The following is a 21331-nucleotide window of genomic DNA, read 5'->3' on the forward strand; positions in this document are numbered from 1 at the left end:
CATGATGCTAAAAGCCAGAGACAAAAGTAGCTTCTTTGAAGAGAGATTTGCTATTGCAAATGTACAAGGTCAATAACTACAAGCATAAAAAGGGCAAGTGCAGTGAGCGGTCAATTCAAGCATTACTTAATTAGCCACACTTTATTTGCCAAAAAAAAAAAAACATCTCGCATCACCTTTGCCCTAGCCAAGTTCTTGTCTCCTCCTAGCCAGCAAAATTCCTAATGCGGCACTTAATCTAGCCATTGCCCAACTTAGAGAATGCCCAGCAAGCAGTGATATGATGTGTTCATGTGGTCTTGCATGAGGGGACTTGAAGGGTATTTGTATGCTCTAGTAGGGGAATTCCAGTGTCACAGCAAGCTATCCACAGAGCTTGTTTGGCTATGGGAGGTGGAAGGTGGGCTGTGGCTAGATTGACTACTATACTTTCAGAGAGGTTTTATGGCATTTGGAGTTCTTCTCCAAGGTACTTTCTTACCAAGGCACGTCCAACAGAGTGCACATTGCAAGAATATCCACGGTGCATCTTGAGTGTTCTTGTTCTTTGCCCATTCAACTTTGCCCTGAGAGAGGGTATTGACAGTGGACATTTCACAAGTTCATGAGCACCCAAACTGTAATTCATGGGTGGTTCTTGTGGATTCTTGTCTCACTTTCTCATAGGTTGTCCCATTTTGCCTATAAAAGAAGGGTGTGTGGCCTCCATCATTACACTTGTACTTCATGATTCTTGGTGTGGAGAGGAAACCTATGGAGTATGCAAGCTAGCATTCAACCATTGTAGTCTTGATTCTCATAGTGGACTCTTGTTCTTAAGACAAGATTCACCAAGCATCTATTTTCAAAGACAAAATTCATAGATGAGTTGCAGTGCCATAAAATATAGTTTTGTTACCAAGTAGCTTGGTATATATGGACTGCAAGATGCAGCCACATCATTGATCTTCAGGATGTATCCACGAGGGAGTCCTTATCAAGGATTTGGACAGAGATAGTTCACGCTCTCTATGGGAGATGGGAGAATATGCAGGGCAGCTCTGAGATAATGAGGAAGAAAAGAGAGGCTTTCCTACAGATTTGGAATTCAGACACCTTTCATACCACCCCTCAGATGGTCTGGCATCATCGCTCACCAAATTGGTTGCTCACACAACCATTGTATTTTTTATGTACTTAGTTACTCTTCACTAAGTTCCTTGTACTTTGTGTCTACTCAGGGGTTTCTGCCAAGGTATTATTAATAGAATTCTCTTTTTCTGGGAGAAAAAAAAGGAATAATATTCAAAACGCAGCATTCAGCACTTGCCTACAGCAGTACTGAATTTAGTCCATAGCCTTAAGAGTATCATCATGCTCATAACAACTTAAAGCACAACTTTTTCAGTAGGCAGCACATGCATTCTCACCTGTAGATAGCATTTTCAGACACAATTTCAGAAGATGACAATCCTGCTTCTACTAAGCTGGCAGTTGCACTATCGGACCATGAACTACCAAGCTCCATGAAAAGGCTGAAAAACCTCTCCAAAAGGTTCTTCAAAGAGAAATTTGACAATGATCCCCCCATGTCCAAATGATGAATTGCAGCTGCAAGAGTATGTATGTACTTCCCCAGTGCCACATGTATCATATCTGCCAAGCACAATGAAAACTGGAAGGAAAGGTTAAGACATCATGAGTATACAATGCTCTTCCAAAAAGATGGCAAGCTCAAAATCAAGGAAATAGACAAAGAAACAGGAACAAGGGGAACATGGTGTTCACCTTTTTATCGACACGAAGAGAAGAATATGCTCTTTCCAAAGTGCACAAGTCAAATGTCTTCTCACAAACATGGAAATACAGCAGAAGATATTTTCTTAAACAGGTGATAAACTTTCTGGAGCTTTCAGGCATTGATATTTCGAAGCCACGTCTTGCACCAGCAGACCCCGGCGTTTTTCGTCTATACCAAAAGAAAAAGGACGCGAGCAACAGGTCACAGAAAGTCCAAAGATGGTTAATGAATCCCCACAAATGCTATATTTCAACTTTCTTACAGAAAAAAAAGAACACAAACAACAGGTAACAGTAAATCCAAAGATGCTTAACGAGTCCCCACAAATACTATATTTCAACTTTCTTTCTATCTTTGATATGCACTTCATTGCTAGGCATAGAGAAATAGGACCAGCTCTTGGGGAAAACTCTTTGTGATACATATGACCAAGTTTATTTTAAGTTGTTAGTCATACAGCAGTGACAGACCACAATTAATATATTTCAAATGAATATCTGCAAACTCACATCTTCTGACTGTATGTAAGTTTGCAACAATGCAATTTGATATCCAAGTGCATCTCTACACATTGAAGTGTGCACAGCTATAAGCTTGCATCTACATGCATGCACAACGTCACAGGCAACCAGAAGCATACAAGTATTACACCTGGTATGAGATTTTGTAATGTCAATGAAAGGAACATGGGGCATGTGCACCTGTTTCGCTTTGTGGATCCATCAATCTCCCACATGTTTATTGTAAACAAAGACCTGTTAGATTTGAAACAGAATCCTAGCTCTTCTTTTGCCCTTTCTATATCACTGCTCCTATTCCGCACAAGTAAACCTTGCGCAAGTCGATATCTAGCTTTATGATAATGCTTGAGCTCTCCTTCAATGCAAACTTCCAATGCTTTTACAGAGTCTTCAAAAAGAACATCCCACACCTCCTTGAAAATGGTGTCCATTGCTGATTTATCATCGTTCCTTTCAGAACGATATTTGTCTAGGAGCATTACTACCTTTTCATTTGTGCCATCCAGATAACTAAAATTCGCTATTACCTGCCATTTATAACCAGTCAATTCAGTGATTTCCACAAAGCAGTTGATGTTTACTTCTATGAGTACTAACAGCAAGATAGATTTTATTTGGATGGCAATTTTACAAAGAATTGACCTGTATGATCTGTACATTGCTTGTGCCATTGCAGCAGAGCAATTTCAATCGAGATGCATGCAGGCGGTACAAAGGGTCAACAGCACAAGGATTCATATCGACAGCCTTTTTGTAGTAAGAAAGGGCCTTTTCACAGGGCTGTCCCATTTTCTCACAGAGCTTGCCTAAGTAGAAAAGATACAACCATTCAGACCTGCAAAGCAAGTGATGGAACTCACTTTACATCAGCTTTCCAAAGGGATGCTCACTTCTCATTTTAGCACTTCCAGACCAGTTGTATGCAGAAGAGAGATAAGAATTAGCTTTTAAAAAAGGAGCACATACTTGAAAAGAAGAGCTTTCTCAAAATGCATGTAAGACTTCTTGCAGATCTCTTTCCACATGGCATCTTTGACTGCAACATGCTGCCGTTGGTTGTAAGATGGTGCTACATTTTGTATGGAATCATAGTATACCAGAGCAAGGAGTTCATGTACCTGGCTCTGACACATTCAAGTAAAATGCTTTAAGACACTCCTTGACATCCAAAATGTGTGGCTGCAAGCAGGAAGACAATGTGGCATATCAAAAGTCAAACCTGCTGTTCTGGAGATTTTGCCAATGCCAAACTCATCAAGAGGCAACGCCTGGTGCGCTGCCTTCCAGTTTGCACTCGCTTTGTTAAGTGGGAATTTTTATGCCACTCTGCTGCACTGCATGTTTTACTACCATCATTTAGCATCAAGTCCACTTCCTGCAAGCATGGCCTACCACTTTTACTCTGGTTGATAACTCCAATTATGTAACAATGCTTCAACTAGAGGCACGTATTTTCTACCTCATCGTATAGGTTTGCAAGTTTGTTCCAGCTTTCAAAGCGCAATGGATTATATAGTAAGTCATACTTGCATAACTTGATATTTTGCTCAACGAATTCTTCTCCTTCCTTGGTGAAGACAAAACCTGGCCACTTATCACTAGCAGATGTTTCCTCAACTTGTGTTAGGAGATAATAGAGGTTCCTATAAACCTCATGATAGGGTTCACTATTTGGACAAACATTTTCTGAATTCTTGTTTAGATTTTCTGCAAATTTAATGCCTTCTAGTTCAATCGAAACATTGTTCATAAACCATTCCCAAGAAGATCCACGAGTTATGTCTTCATCCACAGAGTTTACTTTGTAGCATTGAGTCTTTAAGGCTAACTTCAGAATTTCCTCAATACTGCTGCCATTGAGAACCATGGAGGAGAGCTCGGTTTCATCACATTCCACATTATCAAGGAATGAATCTATCACATTGTTTTCCAGAATGAATGAGGATGGCTCTCGAAAATGTTTGCGAATAGCCCTCAGCACTTTTCGAAGTTTTGCCAAATTTGCTTTCTGCAGGTGAAATGAAATATAGAGAGAGTTAATGCATGTAAACCACTAGTTTGTCTCTACCAAACTTTGCGCATCTAACAAACGCATGGCTATCAGTTAATCAAGCCCACAAAGCTTCTATCCAGTCAACCGTACTGTCTGATGGGTGGAAAATGAGCAGATGTGTTTAAACAGTTCAAAAGAAATCAGGTTGGGAAACCAATTATTTACCATCTTTGAATTCACATGCAAGCTGCAAAGCAAAAGTCAGACTGTAGCTTGAATCCACATGTACAGATTCTGCCAGATAGTCACAGTCATCCAGATAGTAGCAGAGGTCCAAACAGGGATCTCTGAAGAAAATGTTAAGGAGATCTTATTTCATGTTTTTCGTCACGTTTGAATGTTGTGTTTGATAGACATCCAGTAGAGAGACTACATGTCAAAAGGAGATAAATAAACCAGAAGCAAGACAAACGAATATAGGAAAGATCGAGCTATACCGACAATGAAGACCATGTAAAGATTAAGGATAGAGGTATGAAATAAACTCAAAGAACATGGAATAAATTTGATAAAGAGCAGCTTGTGAGGCAATAAACCTATTTTGTGCTGCTCAGATAAAAGTGAGGGCCTATACAAATAACAGAACTGTGATTTATTCCACTAGCTGTGAAGCAATGTTTCTCTATTACCTGTTGCAAATAGTGTTAAGCAACACATGGTTCAGTCCCCCCTCCCCCTTTAGGCTAGATTCTTAGGACTCTAACAGGATCTGTGTCCATACACTCGGACAGTGTGAAGTGGTATGGGACACCAGCTCTTGGGACACGGTTGTGATCCGGTTTGTTACTAGCTCCCAAGCTCAAGGATAAGCATGTTTAGCTCTATGGTCAAGAGGTGAGTCTGAAGTCTATTCTGTGAGGGTGCGACTGATATAGATACAGGAAATAAAATAAAAGAACTACACTGATCTGAAAAGAATGTTGAATAAAAAATGGACTGATCAATCCATACACCCAGTCCGAAGCATCATGAGGGCAACAGATCAGGCTGATGACAAAGAATGCAATGCATGACAGAGAACAGCCACCAGATGACGTCGAGTGTGCAGCACCTGCGAAGGGGGAGAAAGAAGAATGACTGACAAGCCAAGTGAGGCTGCCTTAAATAGGCAGAGGCAGCCCACCCAAAACTGGCCAACCTGTTGCGAAGCAAAAATATGCTAGAAAACTGGCTGATCAGCATTTAATGATGGTTGCCAGCATAAAATCGTAAAAATTCCAGATCGTCTGCATCATGGTGTGTACAAAATAATTGAACAGCCTAAAAACTGTATGCACGTTTTTGGTCTACAAGGGATTTATCTTGCAAAAATAAATTGACAGGCTTCACCTCTATGAGTATTCTTTTACATCTTCTATTTCTTCAAACCCCTTCTCTTTCATCAATTTCTCTCCCTGAATCTCCCTTCACCCTATTATCTCTTTCCCCTATGGTAGATTTTCAACTCCAAACGCTCTGACAGTGATGAACTTGGCGTAAAAGTCGGCAGCAGTAGGTATGTAAAGATGGGGGATTCTACAGGTTCAAGTGGTGATGATGCTTTACAACAGATGATTGCTTTGTTACAACAGCAACAACAACAATAGTTGTTACAACTATATTTCCTCAAGAACTTTCACTTCTCCCTAGAGACTTCCTCATAGGCATGAATCATAATAACTGCTCCATATCCTTGGAATATTGAATAAACCCATGATGTGAGTTACACTAAGATTATGGAGTTTCCTTTTGTTCCCTTTTGGCATGCTCGTATCTACCTAGTCACCTTTCCATGGATGCATGTTGCAACATATAGAAATGATTCACTTTCTCTTCCATGGTTCCATCCATCCTCTTCTCTTTTCTATTTCCTCCGTTCCATCCATCAAACAGCCTAAAATAAAAGAGTGCCAGTGTGAACACACACCTAAATAATTTAAAACTATAATGCAAGGGTGCCATCTCCATCAAAACCATAAAATGGTAGACAGACAAAATTTCAAAGCTCCTAATATCCTCATCTAACTCATACTGAGGCTTAGAGGCAGGAGATAACACTAACACACACACACACACACCCCGACCCCGAATCTTGGATGTGGCTGAAGGCCAAAGAAGACTGAATGGATCTGGGGGTAGCACAAGGAGATGTAGTCCATTGATGAAGAAAGCTCTGAAGAATCTCCTCATGATCCTAGGAATCCCATTTTGAAAGACAAAAGGCTAAGGAATCCATAGTCATATCACCGATATCCTCCCCCTCTGAAAGGAATGGGGGATACAAAAGAAACACCAAAGAAGATGGTGGCATATGGGATGGAGCTTGTGGAAGAGATGGTGCATAATCAGGAACTAGTGCCACTATGAAAGCTGCCTGGGAGGGCCCTGCACAATGGGATGGGAATGGAGCTTGTATAGTCCCCTCTCCTACCAACATGTCACAAGAATGGCTCCTATAGAAGAATCCTCAACAAAGACAGCCTACTTAGTGAAGACAACCCCGCCACCAAGTCTAGTAAGGCCATGAATTGAGAGGAGCGGGAAGCCCAAATCTGGAACATGTAGGACTTCCAAGATGATGCTCAATGGGCAGTCAAGCAATAGCAACAAATCACCAACACAACAAATAAGCACCGTTGATATGTCACCTGTAGTGACTATACCCTCTAATAAATGGAGATCTTGGACCCAATTTCCTTGAGTCATATGACTCAAAGCACCGTTGTCAATAAGCAAAGGCCTCTCTAAGATAGTCAAGGAAAAAGGCTCTTCCATCTCATGAATGTAAAGGAACATGGACTTATAAGCAACTATTGGAGTAGAGGTAGAGGAAGGCTCCGATGATGTCCCACATGAAAAACCCTAATTTGGAAGGATCCTTCCATGTCTATAAATAGACAACACCACCCACCATTCAGCCCAATCTTTCTCTTGCAAGTTTCAGCCAATCAGCCATCTTCCATTAGTTGTCCAACCCACGACTGCTGCTACGAGGCCTACGCTATCGGCTAGCCTCCCATTGCTGCCAATGATCAGCTTCCATCATCTACATTAAGTCATTTTTGTGTCTTTAGCACTTTTCTTCATCAACCTCTACTTCAACTGGTGGTTGCTACACACTATCCATCTCCGTGGACGATGCACATCCACCCCTTCCTCAACCCACTCCCACAAGAGCCACCAGTTGTTGGATAGCTCTACCCTTGAGCATTCTGTACATTCTCTCATTCATTTACAACATTGATTCATACACTTCAGAGTTCTCTTTCTTCTCTATTTTTGTTTGTTTTTTGCATTTTAAATTTTTCGTTTTGTGTTTTGCATTTAAGGTTTGAGTTTTGCACGTCTTTGTGTTTCAGTCATGGTCCTACTTTTTGTGTTTCCTCTGTGCAAAACCTAGCATATCTTCACATGGTATCACAGTTACTGCTCTTCTAAAGAGCATTCTGCAAATATTCTAGAGGCTTGGTTTTGTACAAGGTACATGAATGACACATAACTAATTCATTATGTCTCAAACACCTTCTCGCAATCCCACTGTCTTATCAACCCTCTCCATCATCAGAGGCCCTAAGGAGGCATTATGCACTTGCCGAGGAAGAAAACACCCCACCTTCACCTTCACCTTCTTTTTCTTCTCATGTTCCAAGATTTCAGTCACGTGACAAAGAAGTTTAGAGAGTACTTGCACATGCAGATATTCTAGAGGCTTGGTTTTGTACGAGGTACATGATGTTAGACATTCATTTCCTGGACAGTCGGTGGACAGCAGAGTACGTCAGCAGCCACATCCGCAGACTGCGCAGGTGCCATGTGGCAGCCTGCAGTCGGACAGTTTTACTGCAATCGCTTGCATTTAATTCAGCCTACCTGGTGCAGTTATTTTCTATTTTACTGGCTATTTATAGCCAGTTTGTGGCACACTCCAGCAGTCATTCACTTCAGATTCTGATCTTGAGATCTCTTGGCTGAGATAGACTGTGCTTGGGCTGACGGAGATCGAGGTCATCAAGTCGGAGACATACGCAAATATTTCCTCTGCCCCCGTGTATATTTCTGCACTCTTATACAACATACTACACCGCAGAATTTCTGCGTTTACACTGTCTCCTTTTCTCTCTCTCTCTTCTCTCTGTGTTCACTCTCTCTCAGTCTATATCCTACGATTCTACATCGCTGCACTCTGACATGGCATCAGAGCGGTGAAGATGGACTGAATGAGGGCCGAACCTATCTGAAGAGGAGATTTCAACGCAACACAAGGCTGCGTTTCCAGGATTCGAGGGCGAGCGGGAGGGTTGGGCATCAGATCAAGGCTGAAGCGAGCGTGGGCATGCGGAAAAGGAGTCTAATCGGTGAATTTGTTGCAGGTTATTGCTGTTCGAAGGGGAGGAAGGCTGCGTTTGAGGCCTTTCATTGCAGATTTTACTTTTTCATGGCCTTCGATGTACAACCCGATGACCCTGATGAAGAGGGTTTCTTTGAAGGTGCAGATGCAAACCTTGTCCGTGAATAAGTCTTCTTCGCTTCGGGACACATCAACAAGCTTCACAGCTTCAGATGCAGATTCAAAATGTGGGAAAGCCTATTTCCTCCAAAGACATGGCGATCACTTTATTATCCCAATTGCCGCCACGATTCGGTACCTTTATTCCGCTCTTTGCTGGGAAGAGTTGGTTCCTATGGTCTTGGACCAAGAGGAACAATTAAAGGGACAGAATGCTTCCAAATTGGAGGCTTTGGTTGGTCAAGCCTCTCAAAAGAAGAGGAAAGACCAAAAGAAAAAGGAGGAGGACAACAAATCCAAGAAGGACAAGGAGAAGGAATCGACTTGCCATATTTGTGATAAGATCGGTCACTGGAAGAAGGATTGCCCCGACCAAGACAAGAAGGGCACCAAGCAGAAGAACACGAAGGATTCTGGAGCGGTGGCTGCACCCTCATCAACTGCTTTTCTACACTTAGCAGTCATTGAGGACTCTACATCGAAGACTTCTGATGCTGCGATGACAGCTCCCCAGGCTCGAGAGTGGATTGTGGACAATGGTGCCTCACTGCACATGACTCCTTCCGATGGTGTTGCCCATTTGCGACCTTCACGTAGGCAGATTCTCATTGGAGATAGCTCTTCTGTGTCTATTGCTGCGCGGGGTGAGATGCAGCTTATTCCAGATGGATGTGGTGGTACCCACACTTCTGAGGTGTTGCATGTGCCAAGCTTGGGATATCATATGCTTTCGGTCCATAAGATTTGTGCTCTTGGTCTCTTGGTGGAGTTTGACAGTGATATTGTTCGCGTCCTTGATCGTGGATCGAGGAAGGTTCTCTTTGCAGGGTATGAGGAGGATGGCATCTACAAGTTGAAGTCTTCCCCAGCTCTTACCTCACTTCTTCTTACTTCTCAGACACAGTCCGAGCTTTGGCATGCTTGGTTTGGTCACCTAAACTATGTGTACCTTCGGAAGGCGTTGCGAGGGTCGTTTCTCTGAGGATTGCCAGACATAGTGGCGAGCCATCAACCATGTGTCTCCTGCATTCATGGAAAACTACATCAGGATGCAATTCCCAACAAAGCTTCTAGGCGGTCTACTTCACCCATGGAGCTTGTATATGGATCTTTGTGGCCCGATGAGGACCGAGTCCCTGAAGGGGAGCTTATACTTCATGTTGATCGTAGATGACTACAACAGGATGACATGGGCCTATTTCTTGACTTTGAAGTCGGAGGCTTTCTCTCACTTCAAGGATTGGCTTCTCTTTGAGGAGAACTGTTCTGGCCAGCGACTGAAGACCTTGCGTTCAGACAAGGAAGGTGAATTTGTGTCTAATGAGTTTGCTCCTTTTTTAGCAGATAGGGGCATTCACTAGGAGTTTGCTAACGCTAACATTCCCCAAGAGAATGACATTTTGGAGCGGAAGAACCGAAGTGTGATAGAGATAGCGAGTACCATGATGGAGCACCAATAGACACCTCAGTTTCTGTGGGCCGAGGCCGTGGCTACCGCAGTTCACATCCTCAATCGATCTCCCACTTTGGCCGTTGACAGGATGACACCTTTTGAGCCTTACTTCGGGACTAAGTCTGATGTCTCTTATTTCAGGATCTTTGGGTGTGACGCTTATGTGTACATTCCAAAGACGCAGCATGACAAGTTCGAGGTGGCTTCCCGACGATAGGTTTTTGTTGGCTACAACTCCCAATCCCAAGGTTATCGTTTGTTTGATCGCGTCAAGCGGGATGTCTACACGAGCCACAATGTGCAGTTCCTGGAAGTTCCGGCCACAGAGGGGGGTGAGGAGCACCCCATTCTTGGAGATCCGGGGGAGAGTTGGGCTCCCGAGACAATTCCACAAAGTCTTTTGATGGAGATTCTTCTTCTGATTCCGATTTTTCACTTGCACCCCCCCCCCCCCCCCGAGAAGCTTCCGTCGGTGGATGTTCCTGACTCTTCAGCAGACATGGAGAGCAACGGGGAGAGGTTCGGCCTCCTTCTCATTGGGCCCGTGACACACTTCGAGATTCAGGGATTGAGGGGGTCCTTGAGGAGTGGGAACCGCAAGATGAACCGCGGAGGTCACGGAGGATCCAAGCACATTCTTCAGAGCTTGTTTGCTCCAACTATTGTTTGCTGACCCGTGTTATGCAGGATCGTGAGCCCACTTCTGTGAAGGAGGCTTTGCAGTCTAATCATTGGCGGAAGGCCTTGGAAGCCGAGTTGGAGGCTATTGAGAGGAATGGCACTTAGTCTCTTGTGCCTTGTCCCTCTCACAAAAAGGTGATTGGTGTCAAGTGGGTCTTCAAGACCAAGTACCTTAGCGATGGTCCTTTGGACAAGCATAAGGCTCGCCTTATTGCTAAAGGTTTTGCTCAGTGCCCAGGCATTGATTTCCATGATACTTTTGCCCCCACTGCTGGTATGGCGACTATTCGAGTTGTTCTTGCCTTGGCTGGCCATAGAAGATGGCATGTCTATCAGTTGGATGTGAAGTCGGCCTTTCTGAATGGCGACTTGCAGGAAGAGATCTATGTTGAGCAGCCTCTTGGCTTTGGATCCTTAGATGGGAAAGTTTACAAGTTGAAGAAGGCCTTGTATGGCCTCAAGCAGGCTCCACGTGCATGGAACGAGAAGATTGACTCGTTTCTTCAGTCGAAGTTGGGATATCGACGCTCCAAGGCCGATCCACGACTTTATGTGCACACTTACGAGGTTGGTCGTATGTTGTTTGTGTTGTATGTTGATGATTTGATTCTGACAAGGGATCATGCACAGAAGGTCCGAGAGACCAAGACAGCTTTACATCAGACATTCGATCTGACGGATTTGGGGCTTCTTCATTTCTTCTTATGTCACGAGATTTATCAGTCTCAAAGGGGGCTTTTCCTCTCTCAGGAGAGATACAATTCAGGAGCTCTTGGTGACTTTTGAGATGGAGACATGTCGGCCCATTACTACTCCTATGGATCCGAATTGGAAGGCCACTTCACACTTAGATTCTCCCGTGATGGATGCTTCACGCTACCATCAGTTGATTGGATCCTTGATTTGGCTTCTCAACACTCGTGTTGATCTTTGTTTTGCTGTGGGTCTTTTGGCAGGGTTCATGACTGAAACCAAACAGGTGCATTGGCAGGCTGCCCTGAGGATTCTTCAGTATTTGAGGGGGACCTCTGACTTAGGGATTTCTTATCCCGCAGGTACAAATGCTTCCAATCTGGTTCTTGCAGGTTGGAGTGACTCGGATTGGACTGTTGATGTGGACCACCAACGGTCTACTACAAGCTACTGTTTTACCTTGGGTACAAGTGTTATCTCTTGGAGTAGCAAGAAGCAGCTCACGGTAGCCCTTTCTTCTACTAAGGCGGAGTATCGAGCTGCATCTTCCACCACATGTGAGGTTGTGTGGCTTCAGAGATTTTTGGAGGAGCTTGGCTGCCCCCAGACTCGTCCTACTCTTTTGTGGTGCGACAATGAGAGTTGCATTGCCTTGGTATGGAATCCTGTATTCCATGCCCGGACGAAGCACATTGAGATCCAGTATCACTTCATTTGGGAGAAGCTTCTGGATGGGACCATTGATGTGGAGTATCACAAGACGGAGGATAATCTTGCAGATTTGTTTACAAAGGCACTTCCCCAGGCTCTTCTTTGGCAGCATTCCCGATCCCTCAGTCTTTTGACCAGTCCAGGGTCTGAGAGGGGGTGTTAGAGAGTCATTTCCTAGACAGTCGGTGGACAGCGGAGCACGTCAACAGACTGCGCAGGTGCCACCTAGCAGCCTGCAGTGGGGCAGTTTTACTACAGTCGGCTGCATTTAATGCGGCCGACCTGGTGGAGTTATTTTCTATTTTTCTAGCTGATTTAGCTAGTTTGTGGCACACTCCACCAGTCATTCACTTCAGATTCTAATCTTGAGATCTGTTGGCTGAGACAAACTGTGCTCGGGCTGACGGAGATCAAGGTCATCAAGTCGGAGACATACGCAGATATTTCCTCTGCCCCCAAGTATATTTCTGCACTCTTATACAGCATACTACACTGAAGATTTTCTGTGTTTACACTGTCTCCTTTTCTCTCTCTCTCTCTCTCCTCTCTATGTTCACTCTCTCTCAGTCTATGTCCGCTTCCGCATCGCTGCACTCTGAAACATGAATGATACATAACTATTTCATTATGTCTCAAACACCTCCTTCTCGCAATCCCACTGTCTTATCAACCCTCTCCATCATCGGAGGCCCTAAGGAGGAATTATGCACCTGCCAAGGAAGACAACATCCCACCTTCACCTTCACCTTCACCTTCTTTTTCTTCTCCTATTCCAAGATTTCAGTCATGTGACAAAGTTTGGAGAGTACTTGCGCATCATTTATAGTCAAGCTTACACCCCTCCTATCAAATTTGCTACTATATCCAAACCGATTGGTGAGATTGATCACCTCTCCAATCATGGAGAACATACAACATTTGGGACAATTGACGACCCATCTTCTTTATCTCAGCCAGGCCCAGAGTGTCAAGTTCGTATAATCCCTTTGAGTAGCATGAATCAAAACCCTCTCCTGTTTCTCCTTTTCGTGTATAGGATCCGAATGATTTTCAGTATGTAAACTTCAACAGAGGGGCCTTTCAAAGCAAGTATCCTTCATCAAGTATATTTACATCTTTTCTTTACTTTGCACCATGGTACATCATTAGGGGGAAAGCCACCCTTTAACATTGTGCCTTCCACATACCCACAAGTAAGCACTTCTTTTCACCCTTGGACACTTGCAGTGGGCATCCCCCTCACTACCCTCGGTCACTCACCTCCCCATTCCTCCACCTTCTACACACAAGGATTTCTCTCCCTTGCTTATAGTGCACCATCACACACTCCATGGGTCACTCCTCCACAAGGATTTCCATCTTTTGCTCCATGTATCCATATCCCTCCTCCATGGACTACTCATGTAGTCACCATGCCCATGTATTTGGATCCAATATACATACTCCACTCCCTTACCCTACTCACCATATTACCCACATCATCTTTCTTACAGCACTACCACTCCTATTGCTATGGCCAAGAAGGCCTTCACGGATAACTCATTTTAACAAGTTGAATTTCACCACTTGGTCAACTTCATACAACAAGTGCTTGAATCTCAAGAACTTTGGGATCCAGTAGCTCTCTATGCTAGACCCTTGACCTGGTTCACCCTGAGCGCAGCCATCAATGGAGAGCCCACAATGCCACAACCAATGTTGAGTTAATGCAAGGGTTGCTAGTTCCACTCCCAGTTATAGCATTTTTCCCTCAGATCTGAGCATTGGAGTCATCTCATTGACCACTATGAGGCACAAGATCGCACTCGGTATATATATCTTAATTTTGAGCTTCAAGAGTTTTTCATTAAGGAAGGAGGCGATCTAAAAGTCAAGTTGTCCAAATATCAGTGGTTACTCTTGTTGAGTTTGCCACTATTAGCTCTCTAAAGTCAAACGCCGATCAACTTACTTCCTTTTTTAATAATCTACTTGAAAATACTTCCATTTCATTCAACACACTATCTTGTTGCCCCGATTGCCACATAGTCACAAGTGACGATCATGTTTGGACTTGAGAATTCTAGGAACAGAAGCTTCTTTCCATCCCACATCCCATTCCATATCACTATTCTTGAGCTAGGAAATGCATTCTATGCTGATGAGCTACTTAAACAGCCCCAAAACAAGCTTAATTTAATGAAAACTCTAAAAACGAGGAGCACTTCGAGAGAGTTCAGTGAAACCCTAATTTGGGAGGGTCCATCCTCATCTATAAATAGACAAGCTGCCCCCATTCAATCTCAATTTCCATCTGTGCAAGTTCTCACTCTTCAGTGGATCTTTCAACCATCACTCTTCTATCGCATGGCTGTCCAACCTCCACAATTGCTACCACTCTCACTCCATCAGCCCTTGCAGTGCCTGGCACCTTCTCCTGTTGTCGCCCACTGCCTCCCACCGTTCTGCTGTGTTTGACCCTATTCTTCATCGCCAACATCTCCACCATCATCTGTCTTCTATGTTTGCATCTCCAGTGTGTAGGCGACAACTAGCAGCCCATCTCCCTCATTAGGTGGCCTTCTATTGTTGCATTTGGACTTCTCCATCACCTAGCGACAGCTAGCGATATCACTCCTCCTGGCAACACTCCTCTTGCTTGCGTTTGGTGCTCCAAGCCCTTCTGACACCTACATTTGCTACATCCTCTTCGTCCTACACTCCGACTAGTGGTAACAGACTTGGGATCTGTCTCAGGTGGACATCACTCTTCGATACATTGCTCTGCCCTTGGGCACACTGTATACGCTTACATTCATTTACAGCATTCATTCAATTCAAAGTTGTGTTCTTTCTCTCCCTTCTCCTATTTGTGTTTGAGTTTCTATGTTTAAGTTTTGAATTTTGTGTTTAGGGTTTGAGTTTTTCTTTTTGTGTCTGTGTTTGTCCCGTTGTGCTTCTGCTGTGATCCTACACATTGTGTTTCCCTCAGTGTAAACCCTAGCAGTGCCTCCATAGTCTTCTTTACATGGTATCAGAGATGGTGCTCTTGCCTTTTGGTATGCAAGATCCGGATGGTTAAATGTATGTAAATCTTAATAGAGGGGGCTCAAGAAGCAGACATTCATCATCAAGTATACCTACATATTCTATTTCATTTGAGCAATTCAATTACTCTTCTTCTCTCACTCCCATCCCACCCTCTTCTCTTGAAGCCATATCCCACTCATTTCAAAACCTCGGCTTACATTCCACATATGCCTCAACCACAGTGGGAGTTGGACCTTCTGTCTCCACTCCTAGCACATTCTCGTTCTCTATTCCATATTCACACTTCCCATCATGGTGCCTTGTTAGGGAGCATTCCACCTGCTAACATTGTCACCTACCCTTTTCCACCCGCCACTTTGCACTATGGGGCTTCGTTACAGGGAATGACACCTCTAACATAGTTCCCTCTACCTTTCCTCAAGTAGGCACATCTTTTCCACCTGGGACGGCTGTGATGGGCATTCCCCTCACTACCCCCAACTACACACACACCATGACCTCTCAGATATAGGGATTTCCATCCTCCACTTATGGTGCGTCATCGCATTTTCCATGGGTCACTCCTACGCAAGGATTTCCATCCTCTGCTCCACGTGTCCCTATCTCTCCACCATGGGATCCTCATGCAGTGACAATACCCATGCCTAGTTATCCCATGCACACGTTTGGATCCACCATGCACACTTCTCGTATCCCAAGTGTACTTCTTCCCCTTGTAGTACCCACCCTATCCATCTTATTCAAGCACTATCACTCCTATTGCCTTGGCCAAGAATGCCTTCACAGACAAGATTTGTTTCATTGGGTCAAACTTCACTACTTGGTCGAACTATATGCAGCAAGTGCTTGAGTCTCAGGGCCTTTGGGACCTCATTGTTGGTCTTAAGCCCATGCCTGACCCTCACCTAGCCCACCCTGATTACATCTGTCAATGGCAAGTTTGCAATGCCACAATGTAGAGTTCCAAAGATATGAGAGATCCCTTCATTCACCACCCAGCCTCGCTTAGGAAGATGCCGGAAGGAACTAAACAATTCCAATCCAACACGTGTCTTTCCCTGCCAGCCGTCAATATCAAGTAAGTTATACTAAATTAACTCGCTTTCTTCCTAAGCTCCCCTAAACACCGTACGAGCGCCCAAGGCCCCCCCGGACGGTCATCTCTCATGTTGTTTCCCCTAATGTTACATTCATTAACGTAACATTTCCTCCTCCTTAAGAATCGGTTTCGTCCTCCAAAACGATACTTGGAAGGTCTAACTGTAAATCAGAAAACCTTTTTCTTAAAGTACTTACTCGCTCCCAGGTTGAGCTTTCTTCTGAACAATCTCTCCATTTTACCAAACATTCTTGATAAATAGTATGCCTTGTTCATCTATTACGAACATTTAAAATTCTTTCTGGTTCATGTGAATAGATTGGTCACTGAATAGCTCCTCAATCTTATCATTTAAGACTAGATTATCCATATCACCCAGCTTCTTTCTCAATTTGCTTACATGGAAAACTGGATGTGTTTTACTACCAATAGGTAGTTGGAGCTTGTAAGCCTGTTCCCCCACCCTCTTAAGTATTGTGAAAGGGCCACAATACCTAGGTGAAAGCTTTGGACATCGTCCCGTTTTCATGGTTTTAGTTTGTCTAGGCACTTTAAGATAGACCAATTCCCCTTCTTCAAAGGAGATGTCTATTCGGTGAGGATCTGTATAAGCTCTAGCTCGATCTTGAGCTTTCTTCATATTTTCTTAAGCACATTTTAACATACTATTCATATCCTCCAAAAAATCCTTTGTTGCCTGAACCTTTTCCTTATATAGTCCTACTACATGAGGAGCTCTGGGTTGAAACCCATACATTAGCATAAATGGACTATATCCAGTGGAAGAGTGCTTGGCACTATTATATACAAACTCTACTTTCGGTAAATACTCTTCCCAATTAGTTTGCCTTTTACTTACATATGCTCTCAACATATCTTCAAGGATTTGATTAACCCTTTCAGTTTGCCCATCAGTTTGCGGATGCTCCGCAGTACTTATGCTAAGTTTAGTATCCACCTTCCTAAATATAGCACGCCAAAATTGACTATCAAATTTTCTATCCCGATCAGAAACTATATTTTCCAAAAGGCCATACAATCAATATATGTTCTCTATGAACAATCTAGCCAATTCTGGTGTTTTAACATCAGTAGAAGCTGGAATAAACCTAGCCATTTTGGTTAACCTGTCCACAATAACCCACACAAAGTCGTGCCCTCTCTGTGTCAAGGGCAACGTGACAATAAAGTCCATGGAGATACTCTCCCATTTTCCCGAAGGAATCTCTAATGAGTGTAGAAGTCCTCCCATTTTCAATCTATTTATTAACCTGGCACTTATTACATTTGACTATATAGTCAAGGACGTCCTTATTCATTCCAAGCCAATAAAACTGCCTTCTAATAAGACTATAAGTCTTATTAACTCCTAGATGTCCCGCACTAGGGTTATCATGACACTCAAAGAGTATCTGGCGCCTTATTTCTTCATCTTTCGGGATACATACCCTACCCTTGTAGAGTAAATAACCATTATCAATGGTGAAATTCTTCCACTTGAATCCCATTTGAGCAACCCCTGATGCTCCATTTCCTTGTTGAACATTCTCAGATGTTCCTTTCTCAGTGGAGGCCCTTTCATTTGGATTCCCATTTTCTATTGCTTCCCATATGTTGGAATATGCCGGATCAACCTAGCATTTCCCTTTTAAGGATTCAAGAAAATCGGAAGTGAACTGAGTAAAACTCAATTCATTTATAATGGGCATTCTGCTGAGCACATCAGCTACTATATACTTTCCTTTTCTATACCTTATCTCATAGTCGAACTCTTGGAGGAGTTCGGCCCATCTGGCTTTACGCCCTTGTAGATCCGATTGGTCATTAAGCCACTTAATGCTTTCATGATCGGACAAAATTAAAAGTTTGGCACCGTACAGATAGTGCCTCCATTTCTTCATTGCATATACTATTGCATACAGCTCCCTCTCGTAAACGGAATAATTCCGTTTTGCACGGTCTAATTTCTTGCTTTCAAAAGCAACCAGTCGACCTTCTTGTAATAAGACCACGCCTATTGCCCTATCACTGGCATCAACTTCAACCACGAATGGTTTATTGGGATCCACAATTAATAGTACTGGAGCTGTAGCAATAGCTACCTTAAGTTTTTCAAAACTTTCATTTTGGTCTATTCCCCAATTAAAGCTCTTCCCTTTCTCTTTAAGTTGGTCCGTCATTGAAACAACTATCTTGGCATAATCTTGAATGAATCTACGATAAAATCCAAATAAACCTTGGAAGATCTGCAGCTCTTCCAGGTTCCTTAGAGATGGCCATTCAATAATTGCCCTTACTTTTTCTGGATCCATCTTGATTCTCTCTTTCGAGATAATATGCCCCAAATATTTGACCTCTTGTGCGAAGAATTCACATTTAGTTTTCTTCGCATAAAGGGAATGGGTTCTTAGCAATTGGAATACAAATCGTAAGTGTTCCAAATGTTCTTCTCTTGATTTACTAAAGATCAAGATATCATCCAAGAAGACTACTACAAAGCATCCTAGATAGGGCCGTAACACACTATTCATCAGCTTCATAAAAGTAGTTGGTGCATTAGTGAGGCCAAAAGGCATCACCAAAAAATCACAATGCCCGTATCCAGTACAAAATGCCGTCTTAGGAACATCTTAGGCCTTAATTCTTACTTGGTGATAGCCTAATCTTAAGTCAATCTTTGTGAAGAATTTTGCCCCTTGTAATTGATCAAAGAGATCTTCCATCCTGGGCATAGAAAATTTATTCTTCACCATTATCTTATTAAGTGTTCTATAATCAATACAAAGTTGCATAGAACCATCTTTTTTCTTCACCAATAAAATTGGTGAAGCCCAAGGTGAATTACTGAGTTGTATAAATCCGTTATCAAGGTAATCCTTGATTTGTCTTTCAACTTCTTGGTGTTGTGTTTCACTTAGCCTGTAAGGTGGTTTAGAAACAGGGCGTGTATCTCTATCTATGTCAATTGGGTGATTCACATCACCCCTATTTGGTGGAAGGCCAGTAGGTAAATCATATGGAAACACATCTTTAAATTCATCTAACAATGCACTTAATTCATTATTTACATTCAACTCACAAGCATAAGAAAATTGATGCTTTATATTACAAGAATTAAAAGTGTCCTGTACAGGGAGAGACCATAACATATATACCTCACAAGCTTCCTTCTGCACCAACTTCTGTACTTCAGGGGAACACATCAAAGGATTATCAAATACTTCATGTTCACCTTGAATCACAAAAGTCTTACCATCCCTTTCAAATTCCAGTATATTATGATGATAACTACGCTTTAAGGATGGTTCCAATCCCCATACCCACTCCCTCCCTAAAGCAATATCGGCCCTTTCCATATTCATAATTTGGAAATCAAGCTTATTTTTATATCCTTGGATCTCGATTTCCAAATTGGATACCATTGTATCCCATATTTTATTATCGTGACCTTGCATGCATTCATTAATGTAACACACAGTCAATGTCCAATTGATGCACGGTTTGCTTCCCGAGTTTCACTCTCAGTTACAACGCTTCCCTCTTGCATCGGAACATTGGAGTCATCTCATCGACCGCTATGCAGCCAAAGATCATACTTGGCATATAGACATTGACTTCGAGTTCCAAGAGTTTTCCATTAAGGAAGGGGATGATTTGAAAGTCAAGTTGGCCGAATATCGGCGTTTACTAGAAGAGTTTGCCACTGCTAGCTCTCCGAAGTCAAATGACGATCAGATTGCATTCTTTTTGAACAAGTTACCCGACAAATACTACCATTTTATTTAGCAGATTATCTCACTACCTAGATTGCCGACCTTCTACAAGTTTTAGTGTCAATTCTTGTGTTACACAAGGCTGCATGATCAAATCCACAAGAAGTCCTCCACTTACATCTATTCACAAGGGCAAGGGTTGGTTGCCTCTTCTTTGGGAGCGAAAACCACCAGTGGCCAAAACTCGCAAGATGTGAAGGCAAGCCAAAACAAGGGTGACACCACTTTCTTTAACAAAGAACCACAACCCCTTTGGCAGCAAATTCCTAAGAAAAATAAGTTTTACACACACTGCCAGAGATCAAGCCATGTGGACGAGGAGTGTTGTACCAAGGCCCAAGGTTTACCACCTAGAAAACCACAACAAACTACTACGACTACACAGTCTAGTGGGGTTATGCCTCCCATTGCTGCCCTATCTACTCCTTCAGCCACCGCGGTTGCTAGACATGTGGACACTGACAGTCTCAACGACCATCCTACTCTACTCTTGAGGAGTTGACTCATTAGTCTGCTAAAGACTCATCTATTGCCCTTTATGCATCCATTCTTAGGACCTCCACTACACCTTTTAGGATTTCTTCCCCACCTCACCATAGGCAATGGTGGCCGCACACTTAGCCTTTCATTTTTAAGTCTTCTGTTGCATTTACACACACATACACATTTGCATTGTTGCACTTGTTCATTCAGTTTATTTTCCATTTCAGTTTTTTTTTTCTCTAAGTATCTCACTACTAGCCTTTGTGATTGCAGATATTGATCTCTTTTGCAAGTTTTGTTTTCAATGCAAGGCTAACATATAGGTTTGTCTAGTCCAACCTAGGCTGGATCCATGGGATGTGCATTGTTCCCTTCATGGTTTCATCTTCCTAGGAGATTTGCTCTTCTTCCAGCATGGTGGCTTCCCCTCCCCAGGCGGATCGTACAGCATCTCTCTTGATGCTAACATGGCAATGACTTCTACCTCGCTCTTCTAGTCGGGATGCTTCTTTTCATCTTGGTTCTCGCCACCACACAAAGACCGACATTTGGCTCCTCTTCCTCCTTC

At 43.1% G+C, this 21331-nt stretch overlaps 1 protein-coding gene across 2 annotated transcripts in view; it reads right to left on the bottom strand.

Moving 5' to 3' along the window:
- The window catches only part of LOC148021323 (Tetratricopeptide repeat (TPR)-like superfamily protein), a 127708-nt gene that overhangs the window by 22719 nt on the left and 83658 nt on the right, over positions 1–21331 (bottom strand). For both annotated transcript variants that reach the window (XM_087699195.1, XM_087699196.1), the window contains exons 10-16: positions 3761–4309; positions 3521–3676; positions 3268–3425; positions 2944–3136; positions 2482–2828; positions 1768–1948; positions 1410–1654 (exon numbers count right to left, since the gene is read on the bottom strand). In XM_087699195.1, the coding sequence (XP_087555321.1) occupies positions 1410–1654; positions 1768–1948; positions 2482–2828; positions 2944–3136; positions 3268–3425; positions 3521–3676; positions 3761–4309 (1829 nt within the window). The remainder of the gene's footprint in view (positions 1–1409; positions 1655–1767; positions 1949–2481; positions 2829–2943; positions 3137–3267; positions 3426–3520; positions 3677–3760; positions 4310–21331) is intronic.

Source organism: Lygodium microphyllum, chromosome 18 (assembly GCF_053477565.2).
Source record: "Lygodium microphyllum isolate KBCC chromosome 18, Lygodium_microphyllum_v1.1.10, whole genome shotgun sequence".
Classification (NCBI taxonomy): Eukaryota; Viridiplantae; Streptophyta; class Polypodiopsida; order Schizaeales; family Lygodiaceae; genus Lygodium; species Lygodium microphyllum.